The 23,599-nt window shown below is 36.0% G+C and overlaps 1 protein-coding gene across 2 annotated transcripts in view; it reads left to right on the top strand.

Annotated features, from left to right (window-relative positions):
* Positions 1 to 1,294: 1,294 nt before the first annotated feature.
* The window catches only part of LOC150101468 (DNA mismatch repair protein Mlh3-like), a 181,074-nt gene continuing 158,769 nt past the window's right edge, over positions 1,295 to 23,599 (top strand). For both annotated transcript variants that reach the window (XR_016549020.1, XM_090400326.1), the window contains exons 1-2: positions 1,295 to 1,434; positions 13,774 to 13,999. Coding sequence is in view for 1 of the 2 variants with exons in the window: in XM_090400326.1 (XP_090256452.1) it covers positions 13,782 to 13,999 (218 nt within the window). In the remaining variant the exon portion in view is untranslated. The remainder of the gene's footprint in view (positions 1,435 to 13,773; positions 14,000 to 23,599) is intronic.

Below are 23,599 nucleotides of genomic sequence, written 5' to 3'. Positions count from 1 at the left end.
CCTCTTTGTCCTGTTTACTAGTGCCTTCAGTCTACAAATTCTCAATCTGGTTTCATAATCAGTATTCCCCAATCCTGATATCATTTTTAACACTGTCCTTTGCACTCTCACCACTATATCAAAATCACAGTGGAAACCAGGAGATGAGTTCATAATACTTCACTTGACAATAGTCCAAGCGGACTCTTTACAAAGCCTTGATAAGACTTTGTAAAGAATGATGTCAAAATGGCATCATTATCTTTACATGTGAACGATCGTTTCAGCATTGCAATTATATTTTGAGTTGTATTTACAAGGCCCCAGAACTTCAACTTCCCATCTACTAATGCTCCAAGATCCCTAGCCTCATCAGTTTCTTCTAGCTTAATCCCACCAATATAATACGACATCGGATATCTAATCACGCCGATGTGCATGGTTTTACATTTACCGACATTGAACTGACATCCATTTTCCCATACCCACAATTCAATCTATTCAAATCATTCCGAAAGTACGCATATCAGCAGCATTCCTGATTACCCTACCTATCTTTGCATCATTAGCAAATAGTTGTATGTCGCTTGTCAAATCCTTCCCAATATCATTAAAGTGCAGATTTAATAATAGTGGACCAAGCATTATCCTTGTGGTAGACCACTGTTTACTTTCAATCTTGCAGACTCACATCCCCATGTACCACTTTTTGATATCTGTCATTCAGCCAATCTCTTATCCACGCTAATATTCTATAATCCAGATCCATATTTTCCAATTTATGCAACAGTCTACTATGTTGTATTCTGACAAAATAATTATCAAAATCCAAAAGAATCACGGTATATTCATTCCTCTTGTCTAGTTCAATGATAATATTGTTATAGAATGTGAATAAGTTGCTAAAACATGTCTCCTTCTCTTAATAAACCCATGTTGCTCATTGCAAAGTAGATTCACTGTAAACCTATTTCTGAATTCGAGCCCTGTCCGATTTTTCAAAAATCTTCACCACCATTCCTCAGATTGGTTGATAGTTGGATATATCGGTCTTTGTACCACCCTTGTGCAAAGGAATTACCATGCATTCTCTCCATTCCTGCGGAATCCCTATTCATATTAAACAGCCTGGCTTTAGATTAGATGATATGATCACACAAATGTGGAAACTGTTTCACTGAAGAAGGGTATTACTTTTCAATAGTAGATGGAGGGTTGAAATATCTTGGAAATAGATAGGTGTTGTAGGAAGTGGCTACTCTAAAATATGTCCAGTAGAGGGCAGCAATGAGAATCTCATGTGAAATATTTGTTCTATGAGTTATAGATTGTTTTCAGTTTAAGAAAAATGAAAAATAAAGAAAAAGTAATGTATAAAATTCATGTCTACTGCTCTATCAGCAAATTATGACATCTATTTATTTTATCTGCATGTTTATTGAAGATTAATTAAAGGTAAATATTATATCATAATGGCAATAGATAGGCAACCCGTTGGCTTCGTTTTCAAGGGAGTTGTTTATTTCTCATGCTAGTTTGCAGTGATAGGCTCTCATATACTAACTCTTATAATTTTTCGTGCCTTTCGATAGCGATTAAAGAACTCTGCTGTGTATAATTCACCGTACAGTCTGACCGTTAACTTGGAAACCGTGAAACTGGTCTGGATAAGAGTGCTTGCGCGAGCAACCACTCTTATCCTATCCACCAGGGTTTTGTAATTTATCAAAATTTAAACTATGCGTGAAACTGCTAGTGGTATATAATTATGCTCTTAGGCGTTTTGTGATATATATTTAATTTGTGCATGTGGCATAGAGGATGCTGCTGAAGCATTACCATTTGTGATGTGATGGCAATGGCAATTATTATTATTATCCTGCATCTTTATCTTATAAATGATTGCTGATGCAACCATTGCTCTATATCATTACTTTTATACATTACTTTTTCTTTTGCTTTTAACTTCAATTTTGAGATTTGTCAAGAAGCATTTTGAGAAAGATTGGAATGATAAAATAAATGTATGTGCTTGGGGATGTTATGGTACCATAACATCCCTTTCATGAATATTAGAGTGATTCTGTCCTCCGCACGGTTAGCCTAGTGGCTGTGCGCTTCGCAACCATATGACTGGGTAAGGAGTGTCCCAGGTTCGATTCCCATCGAAGACGTGAGGAATTTGAGGATCTTCCTCAGCCATAGCCAAGTTAGTCGGTCTTGGGTGCGGGCAGTAGGGTTTTTCGACCAGTTTATCTGGCGTTTTTCATCCCGCAAGCAGGCAAACCAGCCCCTTGAACACACACGGATCTACAGCCATAAATACTTAACCCCCCACGAGGGGGTTCAACTTGCCCCAGTAGGGACGGGGGAGAAAAAGGGAGGAAACTCCATATAAATAAATAAATAAGAGGGATTATAACAGGGCTCTGGTTCTCTCTGATCAGAGCACCCCTGGTATCACTTTATAGTGCAAATTTTGACTTGCCTGTAAACAATATATATATATATATATATATATATATATATATATATATATGGCTGGAGGTAGTGTGATGGTTTGGGGGAGGCATTTTGATGGGTGGATGTACTGACCTTGTGCTACCTAGTGGAATCGAATGCCGTCACTTAGAGATAAGGTCCTGGACTCCTGTGTTCATTCATATGTGCGATAGAGGAGACATTTATCATACAAGATGATAATGCTTATCTTCATCAAGAGAATCTCATGGTTCAGTATCTTTAAGAAGAGACTATCATATGTATGGACTGGCAAGCTAGGTCACCTGCTGAGGATATCTGGGATACCATAGGTAGATGTGTTGCTGCCCCCCCCCCCCCCCCCCCCCCCCAAAAAAAAAAAAAACCGAGGGAGAGTTTTGCAGGAGCAACAGTTATTACCAACTGAGTTCCTGGATGCCATTATAAACAGCATGAAACATTGCTCCGAAGGATGACCACATTCCTTATTAAGGGCACTTTGACAAGATCAGTTATTTTTGACCATTGTTTCATGTACTTATTTGTCACTGAATTACACTGATTATTTACAATTTTTGTGGGCATTTCTTTCACATCTCATATCATACTGCTTTTCACTGAATTGCATAAAAATTCATGATACATTTTTATCGTGATTTTTCTCTTTGTTTTTTTAATTTATGGAAATTAGTGTATGTAATGCTTGCGTTTTCAGTTAGACCAGCAAGTGGTGATTAATGTGTCAAACTTAAGTGGCACAAGTCAAAGAATAAATAACGATTAATGAAACAGATTTACAATTTTGAAAGAATTTTGTGTGAATTTTTTGTGGGATGTTCAAATTTTTAAAATTATTTATTTATTTATTTTTTATCTGCAGGAAATTGTATGCTTAGTTTTATTGTAATGTTTGATTTGTAAAAAATCTGAAATTGAATGGAACATAGACTATAAAGTTGTCATTTTGATATTCAAACCAAAGCAAGGCATGATGCCATTATAGTATGTCTGTAAATTGCTTACATGTTTGTTCTCTTCTGGCTAGTTTGCTTATTTTGTGGGATGAAAAGCAAAGTTTCTGGAAAGAAAGCTGGTGTGAGATTAGATGACTCACCCTATTGCTTGAGAGGTAAAAATGTTCATGTCCTAGATGGGATTATTCAAGTTTCTCTAACTAGAGGGTGGGTGTCGTTGATACTGACTGGGATAGAATATAAAGAGATGAGTTTGTTTTTATTTGGGCTATACATGAGAGAAAAACATGAATCACTTCCTAAGATAGGAGAAGTAATGAAATGGTTTGAAAGCCCTGTTCTGGAGTGCAAACATGATTTTATCCACTTTAGGCCTCTATTAAACAATGAGATAATGTTTGCAAGATCATAACCACCTTGGAGGTTGCCATGGTGCTATTGGGGATTTCATAAGTGTCTTTCAATAAAAAAAAATAATTAAAATTATATTTAATATATATTATTTTAATGTATATATTTTGAGATTTGTGAAATTAATTTAGGATATGGATTGATTGCATACTCCAGTGCTTTCTTGGCTAGCAACTTCAGTATTATTATTAAATGAAATAAACCATGGGCTTCAGTCATTTTTAAATCATGGATCATTGTATGGCTCAACAGTTACATTAGCAGTTTGTAAATACTATTATATAACATGCTTGTGCTGTCACATTATGCATTGAGCTAAAGCAGGATAAATGTGAAGAGGCATCCTCACATTGTCAATTGTGGCAATAGTAGAACTTGGCAAACAGGCCCTTTTTAACAGACATATATAGGGTGTTTCTAAAATATTTGGCCAAACTCTGGGTACTTGTTCTATAACTGATTCTAATGACAAAATGTCACATAAACGTAGGGCCAGAAACACTTTGCAGAGATAGAGCATGTCATGACCACTGAAAAGGTAACAAGTTTATATTCCATATAGTACTGTACATAGGAATGATTGAGGAGGACAGCTACATATGGCTACATTTACAACATATGTTTGAAATGTGCTCCATGAGCATCGATACATGTTGTACATCATCAGCTGAGCAATTTCCATGCACATTTGAGCAGTCTTGGATTATTATATAAATCAAATGGATATTAAATCCAACTTTATTTCAAAGCCAAATACAGAAACTATAAAAGTTTCATACGAAATTTGACCAGAAGCTTACGGAATACACTTGCCAGCATTTACGAGTTATCCTAGCTGGACCTTATAGGAAAGATGATTGCTTTGCCCACGCGTCCATATATTTGCCTCCGAATATTATTTGAAATAATGTTTTATTTAATATCCACTTGAAACTCTGAAATGAAGCCTTTTGGATCTTTATCTTAGTCAAGTCTTGGATTATTTTGCAGTCATACAATATCTATGATCCTTTGATGAAAAGTCTTCATTATGCACTGTTGTAGCATAAACATCGACCTTCAGCCATACCATATAAAGAGATTAAGTGGATTTATATTGGGAAAGTGTGATGGCCACTCAACTGGCCCACTTTTACCCATTTATCAGTGGATATGCATGATCGCTGTTCTCTAATGGTATGGCTGAAGGTCGATGTTTATGCTACAACAGTGCATAATGAAGACTTTTCATCAAAGGATCATAATAGGCATAGAAATACTGACAATTTATTGATTTATTTTATTTTATTTTAATGCAGTGGCCTGGAATAGCAGGAATAAAGAAGATAACTAAGTGGCCTTAACCATTTAGCTATCTCCTTTATTCTTTGATAGCCTCAGCCAATCCAGAGATAATTGGGATTAGTGAAACGTGGTCGATGGAAGATGATATAGTGTATTTTGGCAGGATAGGAAGGATAAATGTGGTGGAGTATTGCTTATGATAAGTGATGAGTTGTCCTCTTAGAGCAGAGAATTTGAAATGAAATGGCACTAACAATTTTGAGAATATATAGTGTGAGGTGGATGTGGGCAGGATAGGGAATACAGAGCTTCAGGAATGGGAAATATTAAGGCAGTTAAGTTTGGCAGGTGCAAAATGAGTGATCATTATGGAAGATTTTAACTACAGCAGTATAGATTGGGAAGACAAAACAGCAAGCATGTAGTAGTAGTAGTAAAGGAATAGAATTTCTGCAATTCTTGAGGGAAATATGCATCAGGCAGCATGGTTGAAGAAACAAGAGACTCAAAAGTTTTGGATTTGGTCCTGGTGTCAGAGGACTTGTTTGTAACTGAAATGTCATCGCTCCCCCCCATTTCGAGAGAGTGAATATGTGGTCTTGATTTGGGGGATGAGTAGATATGTGGAAATGTCAAGAAGAAAGGAATTTATGTGGAATTATAAGGCAGGTGATTATAATTAGGGATGCACAGAATATTCAGTTTTACTTTGGTATTTAGTATTCTTGTTTCTGATTTGGCTTTGGCTGAATCAGTAGAAAGACTCAGTATTCTGCCAGCCTAAGCAGAAAAACTCCTGTTACATGAGTCATAACAAACCCAACTAATCATAAAAAGGCACCTCTTATCTTGCACATCTTGAAACAGAAGGGTTTCCCAGGCTAAGTGGCCTTATTTCATAGTAGAATTTCTCTGAAAATTTCTTTCAGCTCTAGCTACCAGCTTATTCCTTGAAAGAGTTTTTTCAGAAGTCCAAAATATTTATAAAGAAACCAGACATATGCTGTTCCAAAAAATGCTGAAAAATTAACTTTCCTAGATCATAATTTATCGCAAATTCATTTTGATTATTAAATCCATAATTATTTTAAACAGCTGTTGGGCCAGTAAAACCTTCATCAAAAGAACTAAGAAAAGGCAAATGTACTGAATAACTCGGCAGTGCTCAATGTTTTAGTAGTGTAAGCTAGGGCAACATGAAGCCAACGTTTGTATTCTCATAAGCTCTCCGTAAGTTTTTGAAACTATCAATTTCTATATATATATGTATATGTACATATATATATATATATATATATATATATATATATGTACATATACATATATATACATATTTATATGTACATATAAATTTTATATATACATATTTATATGTACATATACATATAAATAAATGAATGCATATATATATATATATATATATATATATATATATGCATTCATTTATTTATTTTCATGTGGACACATGATTAGGTGAAGTATTATTACACGTTTATTAATTTTCTTCATTCTGCAATTTGGCTGAAGCATAATTAATTAAATTTTAAACATTGTCAAATTAAATTTTATAAGCAAATGTTTTGAACTAAAAAATTACACTCATTAAAAATTTTTATCAATTTTTAATATGAATTTTTTTTAAAAAAATTTACTTATAATATTTAATTGAGTATGCTTTGGCAGAATATTCAGTGCTTTGGCCAAATTTCAAAGTGAAGATTCAGTATTCACTGTTTAATAATTGTCCAAATCCCAGTTTGGCATATCCCTAATTATAATAATCTTAAAAATCAGCTTGGAGAAGTTCCATGGGAAGAATTGGAAGGGAGTGATATCACTAGTCCATTGGAAATAGTGAAGAAATATTTATTAGCAGTAGTGGCAAGTTGTATACTTCAAGCGAAAAAGAGAACAAGATTTGGTCTAATGGATGACTAACAGTATGAAACAGGAACTGCTGATGATAAGGAGGTTATATAAAAAAGTATAAGTAGAGGGATGTAGAGCAGTCACATGAGGAATAAGACTCAGGCTAGGAAAGTAACTAGCATAGTAAGAAAAGCAAAACTTGATGTGTAAGATATTAGTCCTGAGATCCAAGAAAAAGTGGAAGGAATTCTTTCATTATGTGTCCAGTAGGACATGGAGGAAAAATGATTGTAGAAGAATGATATTTTCTGAAGAACTCGATAGTAGAGTTACTGATTCAGAAGACATAGTGGAGTTGTTTGATGATCACTTTATTGAGGTATTTCATCCTGGAGAAGAGGGTTTTAATACTAGAGGGATGTGAAGGGTTCGAGGTTTGGAAGTGCTAGAGGAGAGTATGTTACAAATACTGAGTTCTCTGGATCAATGAGACAATGGGATTTCACCACATAATTTAAGAGAATGTGTTATGGAACTGACAGCTCTGTTGACTTTGCTTTTCACTGAGCGTCTGGCTATGAGAAAGGTGTCTAAGCAATGGAAGGAATGAGATTGCATATAGGTTGTGGTAGAATAGATGTGTCATAACTATAGACCAGTTTGTATTTCTTCTTGAGTTATGATTTTGGAGAATCAGGTTAGTGAATTGTATTAGAGATGGCTGTCTGATAGATATCAGAAAGTTGTGTGTGAGGAACAGTATCAAGAAAGTAGAAGGTTACAAGTGCAGTCTCTCAGGGCTCAGTATTGGGAGCCACATTGTTTAACCTTTATACCAATGGCATTGTCAGTAGATTGCAGGGAGATATTCAGTTGTTTGCAGATGACGTGAAGCTAGAAAGGGTTATTAGTAATAGTGCCAATGTGGTAGCCCTGCAGGAGATTTCAGTAAGCTGAACAGCAGGGACATGGGGGCATCAGTTTAATACAACTAAATGTAAAGTGTTCAAGTTTGGGATCCATCAATAGGAAACTGCATACTTTGTTGGAGTAACTGTACTAGAGGAAGTGGAAGAAGCAAGGGACCTTAGGGCAATGATTGATACAAATTTGAAGTTAAGGGGACATATCGAAAAGATGGTGAAGGTAATCCAGAGGATTGTTGAAGTACTGAGGAGGACACTGACCAGTAGAGATAGAAGATTTGTGGTGTTGTATAAAGCCCTTGAGACCACATATGGATTACTATGCTTGGATTTGGTGTGCCAGGATTTGAAGGGGAATTAACCTTGGAGAGGGTACAAAGGCTGATAACAAGAATGATATCAGGACTGTACATTGTTAGCTATGAGGATAGCAGTTTGCATGCACACTGCAGAGTTTGGTTTATAGAAGAATGAGTGGTGATATGATCAAGACATTTAAACTGTTGAGAGGTAGTTGTAGAGTTGATACTGGGGTTCTTCTGTATAATAGATCAAGAGGAAGGGACCATTCCTGGAAGTTAGAATGGAAGTGTTGAGTAAGAGGATGAGGAGTATTTTTTTGCATGGAGGATGGGTGGACCGTGAATGCATTACATGATAGGGTAGTGAGAGGATGAACAGTGAATGAATCTAAAGAATAGTATGATAGACTTTGTGTTGTTTAAGATGAGTCTTGTGACTATGGAAGTCCTGAATCATAATAAAAAATACAGAAGAATTCCATACTGAGTGTTTCAGGTAAGATTTATGCAGTCATGCTTTAGAAAAAGCTAAGTAATAAAATTGTGGAAAAATCTTGGAGAAGAACAAGCTGTGTTCAGGACAAATAGGGTATTTGTTAGGCTCAGATTTTCATTTTAAGAGAAATCGTTGAGAGAAGATGGATCTGTATTTAAGTTTTGTAGATTTGGAAAAGGTGTAGAGATCGTGCAGAGAGAAAAATTGTTCAAATTATATGGTAGAGAGCAATATATAGTCTGTATTTAACTTGTAAGTTAGGCATAAGACAATGATGCATACTATCTACACATTTATTCATCATTTAGTGCCATTGTGTGTAGGTGGAGTAAGTAGTGTAGACAGAGGGTTGTGTAGTAAAGTGTTCTTGTTCCACAGTGAGTCCTTGGATGTCCTGAGGTGTCACATAATAATAATAATCTATTTTGATATGAAGGAAAGTTACATTAAACATGATGTCAGAAAAGATGTTGATATCAGCACTTTATTTCATGACAGTGATATCATACTTTTAAATAAATCCAATACTATTATTTAAATAGACTGAATGACTGCAATAATAAATTTAGTATGAAAATCATCAATAAAATGACAGGCCATAAAAGTATCGAGAATATTAAAGAAAACAAAAAAATCATTGATGGCATCCTGAATAGAAAACCTATAGGACAAGTAAATTAAGCCTATAGGAAACATTAAAACTGTATGACAAATATTAAATGGACAATAGCTTATTCTGTTGTGTATATAATAAATACACAACAGAATAAGCAAATCTGTCATAGTGGGGAGTGAAATGAATAAATTTATATAGAATAAGAGTGAAATTAGAACACTAAACTATGTATATACAACTATATCTTATGGTTCAAGAGCTGAGTTAGAAATAAAACAGTTGATCAAAGACTAGAGACCACAAATAGGGGAGTTCAGAGAAAAATTAGGTTAGTGAAAAGATGGCATGAATAGCAGAATCATTAAAAAGGAAATATTAGGAACTTAAGATTGTTAGCATTCAAGAATGTGTGAGCAGAGCTAATTTCAGGTACTATGATCACTTAAACAGAATGGGAGAGGAAAAGTTAGCAAAACAGGGGTTGGATGGCAGGAAAAAGACCAGAAAAAGAAGATCATGATCTGGGTGGATTGATGCAATTAGAAGTCTGAAATATAAGATCTGACAATTGGAAACAGATAATAGGCTAATTTGGAGGAAAATTATTGAGTAAAAGTTATAATAATTATAATAGAATCTGAAGAACATTTCCTTTGTATGAGAATCATTCCAAAAAGGTGAAGTCAATAAATAATAAAGAACAGTAAAAATATTTTATTACTATTATTACATGGGCAACTAAATGGAACCTTTTGACTCATTGAAGAGAGGCCCTAAACATCATGCCAAGCACTATCCAACATTCATGAAGTATCTATTGTATTTTGCTCTGAATTCATTTAGAGTCATTACACCCACAATCTGGCAACCCATCCACCACTCTCTAAGCAAAAAATCTAGTTCTCCACCTGCTCTCCCTCAACCACACTCCCACCCAACTCTCAAAGATGGCCCCCATTTCTCCCACAACCAGACCTGTTCTGAAAAATTTCCTCTATATCAATCTACTTAAAAAAAAAAACTTCAGTTATTTGTGTCAGTCATATCATCCCTTTTCTGTCAACCTTTACTGTCAAACAATCACTATAACCCACAAATCATCCTCTCTCAGTAGTTTCATTCCATAGGTCTACTACCATCTTGGTCACTTGTATCTAAATTCTTCTCCCCCTCCCCTTATTTCCAAGAAACCGGTGACCAGATCTGTGCACAGTAGTTAAGGTGGGGTTTTACCAAGGTCTATAAAGATGTATAATAACCTGCTTAGAAAATATAAATTGTTACCTTAATTTTTGTTAATAGAATGGCCCTAGAATGTTAGTAGAATATTATTCATATCCTTATGTGTTTCCTTCAAGTTAAGAAAATTTTGTTTTAGCAAATTATTATTATTATTATAATAATACGGGCACCTCCATGGAGTGTGAAGACTCATCATGAGAGACCCAATCTATCCACAAAATCTATCATACCTCTTCTTGAACCCATTAACAGACAAAGCACTCACAACTGACTCTGGCAACCCATTCCATTCATTCACAACTCTCCAAGCAAAAAAATCTAGTCCTCACACCCATACTAACCACACCTTTATTCAATTTCCAGGATTGAGCCCTTGCTCTGGTCCTTCTAGCCAAGTGCTGAAACATTTCCCCTGCATCTATCCTATAAAACACACTAAGCAACTTAAATGTTTCTATCATATCCCCTCTTTTTCTCCTGTTAACCAACTACTGCAATCCACACACATTCAATCTGTCTTCATAGGGAACATTCCACAGGCCCCTCACTATCTTGGTTATTTGCCCCTGAATCCTTTACACTGCTTCCTCATCCCCAAGAAACCCAGGGGACCAGACTTGATCACAGTAATCCAGATGTGGGCATATCAAGGCCTTATAAAGATCCCTAAATCTAAATCTCTAGCTTCATCTATTTCTTGGACTACATTGCTATCAATATGATACACGGCTTGTAATCTATTTATCCCAAAATGCATAAAATTACATTTCTCAACATTGAACTGACTCTTATTGAGTTTTACCATACTAACAGCCTATTTAAATCATCCTGCAAGCTCTCCACATCTTGATTAACTATTACTCTACCTAATTTTGCATCATCAGCAAACAACTGAATATTTCCTTTCAAGTTATTTCCTATATCATTTATGCACAAATTAAACAGCAATGGTCTCAGCACTGGACCTTGCAGTACATTACTAGTCACCTGTTTTTGTCTCGATTCTGCCCCTCCATATACCCCTTTTTGATATCTGTCCAGCAGCCACCCTCTTATCCACTTAACCAGTGCCATATCCATCCCCATTTGTTCTAATTTGCCTAACAGAGTTCTATGTTGTATTTTGTTAAATGCCTTTTGCATAATGCAGCAAAATCATCGTGTAGCCATTTCCTTTATCCAACTCACCTGTTATTCTATTATAAAAAGTTAGTAAATTAGTAAGGCATGACCGACCCTTAACAAAGCCATGTTAACTCTTATATAGTATCATATTTTTATCTAGCCATTCTTGAATTCTCTTTTTGACCAGTTTTTCTAGTACTTTTACCACCATGCCTAAACTGATTGGTCTATTCCTTGCCTTTGCTGGTCACCTTTCTTGCCTGAGCCTTGTACTGTTCATGAGTTTGCTGGTCACCTTTCTCTTTATATACCCTCTACAGCATTTTCTTCTTCTGCAGCTTGTGCATTACTCATCCATCCTACCTGATTAGCCCTCTTTACCCTAGGCATACAATTTAATATTGCTTCCTCTAGATCAGTTGTCTCCAAACTTTTTTGATCGTGTACCCCCAATTGTACGCCCCAAAAAATAAATAGCACGTACCCCCAATTGATTGAGCAAAAATCTATTGTAATAAGTATTATAAAGAGGAAATATGCCTTGTATCATCATATAATAATTAAAAAAGCTAGATATTTTTACACATTATTTTTATTATTAACAGTTTACAAACATATTTATTACAATATTTAATCTGAACAATGGTCTTGCATTTCTTTCATAATTTCTTGAAATTCTGGTTTGATGGCTTCTGATACTGCGATACGAAGGTCTGGTTCCAAGTCAAATTGTGCCATGGGCGATTGTGTGCTCAAAGTCACCATGTGCTACTGTGCGAACTGTACTGATGTGATGTGAACTAATGTGCTGAACGAAATGTGCGCTACTCGCAAATTTAAGTTTACAGGATCTTTATAACGTCTTTGTCTATATTAGATATATGTTTAATTGATGAAAGAAAGTAATATTTTTTATCTTCAATTAATTACGTAATTTTTATCCTATCAATATAAAACTTTTTTGACGTACCCCACGTATTGACTCGCATACCCCCTGGGGTACGCGTACCTCACTTTGGAGACCACTGCTCTAGATGACCCTTAACCATATCCCATGCACTATTAACATCCTTACCCTGCAGTGCTTTATACCATGGCACACATTTAAGCTTCTTGCTAAGCATGTCATAATCACCTGCCTTGTAGTTCCACAAATATCCCTTCTTGATAGAATATTCCTCATGTTTTACTATCTCCCAAGTCAAGACTGCATGGCCAATTTCACCAATCGAAGACAATGTTGTCACCTTGGTTATGGATAGCTCTTCTGATCCTATGACCAGGTCCAATATTCTTCCATCCCTAGTCCCCTCCATCACATGCTGTCTTAAATAATCATCTCTTAGCAGGTGTATAAAATCTATTTCCTTCCTGCCATGTGATCTTTCTTCCTTCCAGTCTATATCTCCACAGTTGAAGTCCCCCATAATAATCGCTTGACCTATACGCATTGTACTAATTTGGCAATTCATCTCTGGAACTCCATGGTCTATAGCAACAACCAACCGTATATTTTGTTTTCCTGGCCTTAATCTCACACCAGATTGCTTCAAATGAATAGCCACCCATCTGCCTATGACTGCAATTCATCTGCTATCAGCATTACTCTTCTCCCCATTCTATCTTCTCTATCTTCCCTGAAAATACACACTCAATCCCTGTAACTACATCGTTTGCTGTAGTACAGGGATTGCCAATGCCAAAGATTCCTCCCTCTTGTTTCCTGCTACTTCTGGTATTGTATATAGAGACTGCAGCATCCTTTTAGACTCCTCCCCCCACATCTTTACTTTCTGAATTGACTATCCTGTTCAGTATTTTTGCTTCTTTTTTATGTTTTGTTTTATTACTTCTGTTTTATGCAAATTATGTTTATTAAATTTAAAAAAAAAAAAATTTTGTCTAGTTTGTGGCTACTTGCCATGGACAAGTGGGCAGGCATATTTGTCAAGCCCTGGTCATAGTATTCTATGTCCCTTGAGGGTATTCATATCAGGAATAGTGTATTATTGTATATAGTGTATTCATATCAGGAATTTGATAATGATGATTTTTATCTTGTTTTCAGATGCCACCATGAAAGTGCAGCCTCTTCCATTGGAGGTTATATCCCATTTGCGTTCAGGTATTGCAATTACTAGTGCTGCTCACTGTGTTGAGGAATTAGCTTTGAATGCAGTAGATGCTGGTGCCACATGCATTGCTGTTAGACTAGATCTTCCATACTACAAAATACAGGTAATAGACAATGGAACAGGTATATTACCAGAAGAGTTGGATCTTGTGGGAGAGAGGTAACTTTTAATATGGTTTATATAATTTTATTCATAAGTTGTTAATTAATAATTGAAACTTAGTTTTGACACTGGTTACACATGATATATGCAGTGCATTAGGTATTTACATATCGAACTAGTGTTGTATTACAGGTTATGTTTTATCTGTGTTCACTGAAAGTTACATATATGTGATGTGTAAACATTCCTGGATAGAACTGCAACTTTGAAAAATAGGGCATATTCTCTGATGCCCTATTTGGGCGAAATACCCAATTTCTTTGGATATTGCTCTGAGAAAATCTTATTGTAGAATAATTCTGTCAGGGTTCACGATCAAAGGGAAGGGATATAAGGAATTACAGAAAAAGGCAGGTAATATAAAAATATATTTACTGTTCATAGTTTACAAAGTAAATATTAGATTCTACATATATATATATTAACATGCAATCTGTTAGATATATATTAGTATAAGCATAAATACCGTATATACGGAGGCTGTTCAATAAGTAATAAGACTAATTTTACTGTCACAAAACCACTCATCACGATATTAATTTCTAGAATAAAGAAATGTTGCTGTCTGTATTAACAAAAGAGGTTGATAGATGGCGTATACAGGCCGATGTGCCAGAGTGTCACGTGACTAAACGCAAGCTTGTTTCGGCGCACCTACGAGCCGCGACCAGTCGTCGAAATGGAAGCGTCCTTGGAACAGCATTATGCGATTAATGTGTGTTTGCAAAAATTGGCATCGGACACTTTTAACATGATACGCGAAGCTTTCCATGATGAAGCAATGTTGAGGGCAAGTGTTTTTCGCTGGCATAAAACTTATGGAAGGAAAGCAAAATGTGGAAGATCTTGAACGTGAGGGAAGACCTTCAACGTCGATCACAGAGACAATGATCAACACAGCAGCGATTATCATCAAGGAAGTTCGCAGAATTACAGTACGCCAGCTGCATGTTGTCCTGAATATTTCGGTGGGAAGTATTCACTCAATCATGGCTGAACATTTGGGATTGAAACGTGTTTGCGCCCGATGGATTCCCAAACTCTTGACAGTGGAGCAAATGCAGCATCGAGTGGATGCACAGAATGGAAAGAAAGACTGGAACATGAAGGCGACAACTTCTTAAAACGCATCATTACAGCAGATGAAGCTTGGTTGTATCACTATGACCCTACAATGAAACAACAAAGCAGTGAATGGAAGCATTTGTCTTCGACTACCCCCAAGAAAGCAAAAACTGTAAAATAGGCTGGTAAAGTTATGACCATAATGTTTTTTTGACTATGAAGACATTGTTTACCAACACGCTGTAAAACCCGGGAATACTGTAAACGGCTACTATTATGCGGATGTTTTACAGACAATGGTACAGCACGTCAAAAGGAAGCGTCCATTGCTGAAGAATGGCTTCTTATTGCACCACGATAATGCAAGGCCACATATTGCTGGTGGTGTAGTGGACGTTTGGCAGAAGAACAACATAGATATCACACCCTCCATACAGTTCTGATCTCGCGCTGTGTGATTTCTGGCTGTTTCCTCAGCTCAAGAAACACTAAGAGGCCGCCATTTCGAAAGCAACAAAGCATGTGTAAAAGCTGCGGAGGTGGTTTTGAAAGAACTCCCAAAAAACGGACTTTCACATGTGTTTAAGAAGTGGACGCAACGTTGGGACAAATGTATCGCGTCTCACGGTAGTTACTTTGAAAAAGTAACTACCGTGAGACGCGTAAATGATGACATAAAAGACCATGTAAATCATGACGATTAAAGATAATCTGTTTTCTGTATAAATATAGTCTTATATGGAGGCTGTTCAATAAGTTATAAGACTATATTTATACAGAAAACAGATTTCCTTTAATCATCACCATTTATCTTTTTCGAAGTAACTACCGTGAGACGTGATGCCTGTAAACCTTATACACAATTTCTACTGATAATATATGATACATTCTTCTTATTTTGCGAATCTTAACACGTTTCTGCTGGGCAATGTTTTCCACATTTGTTATGCTGGCTGTGCAAACTTACTTTATTATATCTATTTCCCTTCTGTGTCGGCATGTTTTCACAAAGTTTATAAGACACGTTAGTTCAATTTCTTTATTTGGTAGAATTTTGTAAAATTAGCATTTGTTGTTGTTGTTGTTGTGTGGGGGTCCATTTGTCCCAATGTTATAAAGTTTATAACGTTGGGACAAATGTATCGCGTCTCATGGTAGTTACTTTGAAAAAGTAACTACCGTGAGACGCGTAAATGATGACATAAAAGACCATGTAAATCATGACGATTAAAGATAATCTGTTTTCTGTATAAATATAGTCTTATATGGAGGCTGTTCAATAAGTTATAACACTATATTTATACAGAAAACAGATTTCCTTTAATCATCATCATTTATCTTTTTCGAAGTAACTACCTTGAGACGTGATGCCTGTAAATCTTATACACAATTTCTACTGATAATATATGATACATTCTTCTTATTTTGCGAATCTTAACACGTTTCTGCTGGGCAATGTTTTCCACATTTGTTATGCTGGCTGTGCAAACTTACTTTATTATATCTATTTCCCTTCTGTGTCGGCATGTTTTCACAAAGTTTATAAGACACGTTAGTTCAACTTCTTTATTTGGTAGAATTTTGTAAAATTAGCATTTGTTGTTGTTGTTGTGTGGGGGTCCCCCCATTTTTCTCATCTGTCCCTTAGGACTTGTTGAGATTGTGCCCTCCAGTGAGGAACTTCTAAGTATGTATTTTTTGACTGAAGATTCATATGTGTTCACGGAGTCGGTTTGCCTGTTCTGAGGGATGAAAAACCCAAGTTCCCGGGAGAAAAAACACTCTACCTCCGTATGAGACTGGCTAACTCACCTTTAGTCAAGAGACCAGATAAAGGTTGCTCTCTTCATAGACGGGAATCAAACCCAGGTCTTTCCGACCAAAGGGCTTTGTCTATACTGACTGAGTTACAGAGGCTCTCATTTAGCATTTGTGAATTGTCTTAATAATATAGAAAACCTGAACTGCAATTCAAACTGATATCAAGTTATGTGTGTGCATGTATGTGTGCGTATACATCTTTATTTGCTTTAAATAAATTGTTTGCTTTCACCCAGTGACTGCATATACCACATATTTTCTGCAACTGAAAATTTGAAAGAGGAATATTTGGACAAATGTATTTAGTTGGATACTGTGTTTGGTGCTATTTTGCTTGGTCTTGTGCAAGCTTAAGCATATCAATAAAACTGTTTTGCTTGGGTATGTGCAGATCCCCCCCTACATAGTGGCTGTAGGGGGGGATCTGCTTTTCATTATGATGAGTCATTTTCATTCTACTTGTCTCTTAATTATGCTAATAGTAGCTAAATATAGTATATACTCTGTTTGTCTCTGCTGTATTTAATGGTGCAATAATTTAATGGTGAAATTATTTATATATCTGATGATCAATGGGAAATTATTTATGTATATATTACTATGTAAAAAGTATACACTGATCATTAGTGAATAAAAGAAAATTCTCAGAAAACAAAGTGAAATATAAATGAAACAGAAATAAATAGCATAACAAACACAACTAATTGTACAAGATGATCTGCTGCTCCATCAACCCACAAGCGTTCCTGCCATGCCTGGATGAATCACCTGTTCAACATTATTAGTTATTTACTGAACTGCGAATGTATACAACTACTGTTTGTTATTGGTTAGTTATTTATATTTTGTAAACAGATATCTTTCTTCATAAGTTTTTTGTAATTCACTCCATCCCAGTAACTTATTGGTACATAAATATAATTACACAACTGTAAATTCTTAATCCTTTCCTTTAGTATTACATAGAACAGTGTTCATTTTGGTAAATTATGGAGACTACAACTGTGTCAGGAATAATTGTTTTAACTTCCCAATGTTTCAGCCTTCATATTAAGGTCATCATCTGGAGTACACACACACACACATAAACAAAGACAAGCTGTATTATATTTCAAACAGTATGCCAAAGTGACAATGATTTGATCAACCGTTATTCTACTGGAGTGACCTCTAGCGGAAAAAAAATCATCAAAGCTATATCCTATAAATAAATGATGTTATAAATATGATATAGCTTTGATGTAGTTTTTTTTTTCGATTAGAGGTCAGGCCAGTAGAATAACAGTTGATCAAATCATTTCACTTTAGCATACTGTATGAATACAGCTTGTCTTTGTATGTATATAAAGGGGGAGGAGCTGAAAAGTTCTGATAAACACCTAGAACAAAAATAATATTAAAGCAACTGATATAACCATAAGAAAGAACATATCTTAAAGCCCTTTAACCCACATGTTTAATCAAATTGTAATAACTTGTTCTTTTTCTTTTAGGATTATAAGAAGACATGGTTCTACCTCAATTCCTTTATGGTGATTATCACAACTTTTCAGCATATGATTACCTTAATATGAAAGTCAAATGTGAGGAAATTAAAGTCATTATTCCTAACACAGTTGTAGTCTCCATAATATTCTGAAATGAAAGTAAATTATTAATAATTCATTTTTGCCAGTAATGAAATTATTTCTGTTCACATCTTTACTTTCTTGCCCTTATATTTGCTATTCTCACATGGCTCATTAGTGTTGGTTCACATATTTAGACCTTTTAGGTAATTCAAGTATACCAACCAAATAAAGCATTCCACTTAATTATTGTTTTCTGATATATCCTGAAACAAACACATTCCTTTCCAACCTCCTCCCCCCATAGATTTGGTTACAGTCAAAGAACACGTCACAATATGTGGCACATCTGTTGATACCCCCCCCACCCCAAATCAAGGTAGCAGTGAACGTTTCTCTTACCCTGGCATGAACATGTTAAGAAATTTCATTGCAAAGAAGCAAAATTTCAGGACAAGGTTACTTATCTCTGCTTATCTGTATTATACAGAATCTTCAGACTGGCTTGGATTTCTTTCCTTTAACTTCTGCCCTCTACTGGAATAACTCGCCACATCTCTGGTTTCTTCAGTACCCCCCCCTCCCTTTATTCCAGTTATTTTATTTTCTGTACAGCTCCCAGTCTATCCTGTCATAGATTACTGTTCCACACTGGGACAATTTTTTTCAGAACCTGTTTAAAGAATACAGATTCTGTTCAACACGAATACTGATTTTGTTTGGAAGAAAAATTTGGATACTGTTGTAAAATATCGCGAGAAATAAGTTTTGATTAAAGAATTTTCGCTAATTATTTTACAATTAAATTTTTGTCTAGAATAATAAAAGATAAGAATGTACTAAGTAGTTGCAATAATAAAAGAATTGTAAAGATGTATATGCTGTTAAAAGTGCACTTGCACTATAGAAATGTTACTAAGAGCTTAAAAAGGCATAAGTCGGATTAGTGCCGAGTACCACAAAGATCGTAAAGTCAAACAGCCTGCGATGACGTAAGTTCATTCATTGCTTGTGGTTAATCCTGGAATGTTCCGAATTGAGAACAAAGAACTGTGATTTGAATAAAAGGGCAATATAGCACGTGGTTCAGGGCTTTTTTCGACCTGTGGCTGACCTTTCCTGGGACTTTAGAGCAGCACCTACGAGGGCTCCTTCTGGAGTAGAAGGATGGTTGTTTTTCCCATGGCGATGCCTGATGTACTTTTGCCGCCTGCTCACTGTAGCCTGCGGATAGCCACAGCAGAACTCCAGTGCATAATTCGAAGGAAGACTATCGAGGATTTTGCCCTGATAGAAGTGGCCACGTGTATCATTAAGGAATCGAACTTTACTCTCGGGAAATTGTTAACAAGTAAGCCGTCATTTTGTTTTGCAGTATGTGATACGATTGTGTCTAGAAATTGTAAATAGAAAGAAAGAGGCTAATTGTTAACTGGCGGCTATATGTGAACTGAATGTTTTGTTTTAGGAAGAACTTGTTTTATTAATGTTGTCTGATTCTTGGGATGATTGATACAATATCTGTATTAGCCTTAATTACGAAGTAAAATGTAATGGAAGTGAATTAACTGTGTTAACGTTCTTATAACAATTGTGTATGCTTAGGAGCTATATTTGTCCCTTAGAGGATATTCTGTGATAAGTAAGATTGAGTAATTTTGCCAGTAAAAGTGTTATAATCTATGATGTTCAGATAGTGAGTTAATGTGTGATATATGGTGTATTTTGTTTAAGTTAGTATTTAATCATTCTTTCTATGCTTTGTATCATGTCTTTGAAGTCAAAATAAATATGTTTTGTTTTTACAATTGTCTGATTCTAATTCCTAAGCCAATGCACTATCCCGAAAATAATTAACAAACCTGCGGGAGTAAATTATAACAGCGAACCACGACTTGCATTTTAGGATATTTGTGTAGAAGTGTAAGATTACATTTTGTCTTCTTCACGCCCTGACTGTTGACATAAATTAGATCAATTAAGTGGCGCAGTTGGAAATTAAATAAATTTCTTAATTGATTTTTGTATGATTGCTCAGGGATTTCCAAGCCAGATAGATCTTCAAAACAAGGACTGTCTAGTAGCAGAAGAAAAAGTTAGGGGGGGTGGGGTGAAGTAATACTAAGTAAGGAAGTAGATAGAATAAGAGAAGACACAGAATATATTACACTGTTAATCTGAATTGGCATATACGATGTTGCCATCTCCCTGAAACTGTTAGAACACAAAGAACCAGCTGTTTATAGTCCAGCTGTAAACTCACTTAAGTAATTCTTCATCTTTTATTCATCTTGTGTACTTCTTTTTATGTAAAAGACTTCTGATTTTTTTCTGAAAATTATAACTTGCTCTTATTCATATCCAATGCGTATGTTTTTTTTCCAACTTTCTAACTATCCATAGTACTCTTTTGGACATTTGAGAAAATAGTCTTTGATGCTTGAGACATCCATGTTGTATCTAGAGTCTTTGTTTATAGGGCTATTGTACTTTAAGTTTTGCTATATGGTTGTAAAACTTAAACATGTGGACAGACTTATGTGTTCGTCGAACATGTTGTTTATTATTTTAACGGTATAATAGAACACAGAAACTAAGTAAATAATTAATTTATTAATTTGATGCTGATATTTCGCTGGTGTTATAACCAGCATCTTCAGAGCACAAAAACACTGTTTGTCACAATACGCGAGACTAAAACAACATGGTGTACTTAAACAAAATTGTAGCAGCAACACAAAGACTAGAGTCCTGATTTTGGCACCCTCTATCTGAAAAAAAAAAAAAAAAAAGGTATCATATATTACTAGAGTCCTAGAACAGTGCTAGTTTTTTTTTAATATGACTGTCTCCCAGATCTTCGGCAAGTTAATACAGCCATATTTGTTGAGATTTGGAGTGTGTTTTAGGGCTTCTGTCGCCTCTAAGAACAATCTCTCTGATTTATACGGGTTTCTGTGTAGTACTTTTGTGTTTTTCCAGTTGATCCTGTGTGCAGGGGTATCCAGAGCATGGTCTGCTAGGCCCGACTTCCTATAATGATAATTCCGGACGTATCTTTTATGTTTGCTGATGCGGATGTTCACAGTTCTTCCTGTTTGACCGTAGTAGGCTTGATTGCATGAGCAGAGTACTTGGTAGACTCCTGGATGTGATAAAGGAGGAGGAATGCTGTCCTTGGGTGAGCGGATGAGGGTGGCTAATTTGCTACATGATCTGAATGTAGTGCGTAGTTTATGTTTATTGAGAATTCTTGAGATCTTTTCGGATGTGCCTTTAATGTAAGGGATGGTGACTGTTTTGTTGTAGTTCTCTGTGGTGGATGGTGGGAGGGGTTTCTTAGGAGTGTTTAGTATTTTGTTTATTTTATGTGGATCGTAGCCGTTGGCCAAGAAGGTGTGGCGTAAGTGAGTCAGTTCAGCAGTAAGAGCCTTGTCATTGGAACAGATTGCTCTCGCTCTATGGGTTAGCATTTTTAATATGCCATATTGTTGAGAAGGATGATGGCGTGATTGTTTGTGTAAGTATCTGCCTGTATGTGTGGGTTTTCTAAAAACTGAAAATGATAAGGAACCATCTGGGAGACGTGTGATGAGTTTATCCAGGAAGGGCAGACAGTTGTTGGCTTCCAGTTCCATAGTAAAGTGGATTTTTGGATGTTGGCTATTTAAATGGGCTAAGAATGTTTTCAATGTCTCAGGGCCATGTGGCCAAATAGCAAGCACATCATCAACATAGCATAGCCAAAGTGTTCCCCGTTTAAACGTTAACCGTTCCCCCCCCCCCAGCCAACTTTTACATAGAACACCTGGAAAAACAAGCAATCAATACAGCCACTCTCAAACCAACACTTTGGCTACGCTATGTTGATGATGTGCTTGCTATTTGGCTATGGCCCTGAGACATTGAAAACATTCTTAGCACATTTAAATAGCCAACATCCAAAAATCCACTTTACTATGGAACTGGAAGAAACAACTGTCTGCCCTTCCTGGATACACTCATCAGACGTCTCCCAGATGGTTCCTTATCATTTTCAGTTTTTAGAAAACCCACACATACAGGCAGATACTTACACAAACAATCACGCCATCATCCTTCTCAACAATATGGCATATTAAAAATGCTAACCCATAGAGCAAGAGCAATCTGTTCCAATGACAAGGCTCTTACTGCTGAACTGACTCACTTATGCCACACCTTCTTGGCCAATGGCTACGATCCACATAAAATAAACAAAATACTAAACACTCCTAAGAAACCCCTCCCACCATCCACCACAGAGAACTACAACAAAACAGTCACCATCCCTTACATTAAAGGCACATCCGAAAAGATCTCAAGAATTCTCAATAAACATAAACTACGCACTACATTCAGACCATGTAGCAAATTAGCCACCCTCATCCGCTCACCCAAGGACAGCATTCCTCCTTTATCACATCCAGGCGTCTACCAAGTACCCTGCTCATGCAATCAAGCCTACTACGGTCAAACAGGAAGAACTGTGAACATCTGCATCAGCGAACATAAAAGATACGTCCGGAATTATCATTATGGGAAGTCGGGCCTAGCAGACCATGCTCTGGATACCCCTGCACACAGGATCAACTGGAAAAACACAAAAGTACTACACAGAAACCCGTATAAATCAGAGAGATTGTTCTTAGAGGCGACAGAAGCCCTAAAACACACTCCAAATCTCAACAAATATGGCCGTATTAACTTGCCGAAGATCTGGGAGACAGTCATATTAAGAAAAAACTAGCACTGTTCTAGGACTCTAGTAATATATGATACTTTTTTTTTTTTTTTTTTCAGATAGAGGGCGCCAAAATCAGGACTCTAGTCTTTGTTGCTGCTACAATTTTGTTTAAGTACACCATGTTGTTTTAGTCTCGTGTATTGTGACAAACAGTGTTTTTGTGCTCTGAAGATGCTGGTTATAATACCAGCGAAATATCAGCATCAAGTTAATAAATTAATTATTTACTTAGTTTCTGTGTTCTATTATACCGTTAAAATAATAAACAACGCGTTGCAAAACTTAGACCACATATTGTAAGCACCTGATATGGTTGTAAAACTTAGACTACATATTGTAAGCACCTGATAACCCTGAAGAAATGCTATCAAAGTCTCA

Source organism: Typopeltis vanoorti, chromosome 11 (genome assembly GCF_054136105.1).
Source record: "Typopeltis vanoorti isolate ZY-2024b chromosome 11, IOZ_Tvanoo_1.0, whole genome shotgun sequence".
Lineage (NCBI taxonomy): Eukaryota > Metazoa > Arthropoda > Arachnida > Uropygi > Thelyphonidae > Typopeltis > Typopeltis vanoorti.
The sequence above is the reverse complement of the archived record's forward strand: the minus strand, read 5'-3'. Positions and strand labels throughout refer to the sequence as shown.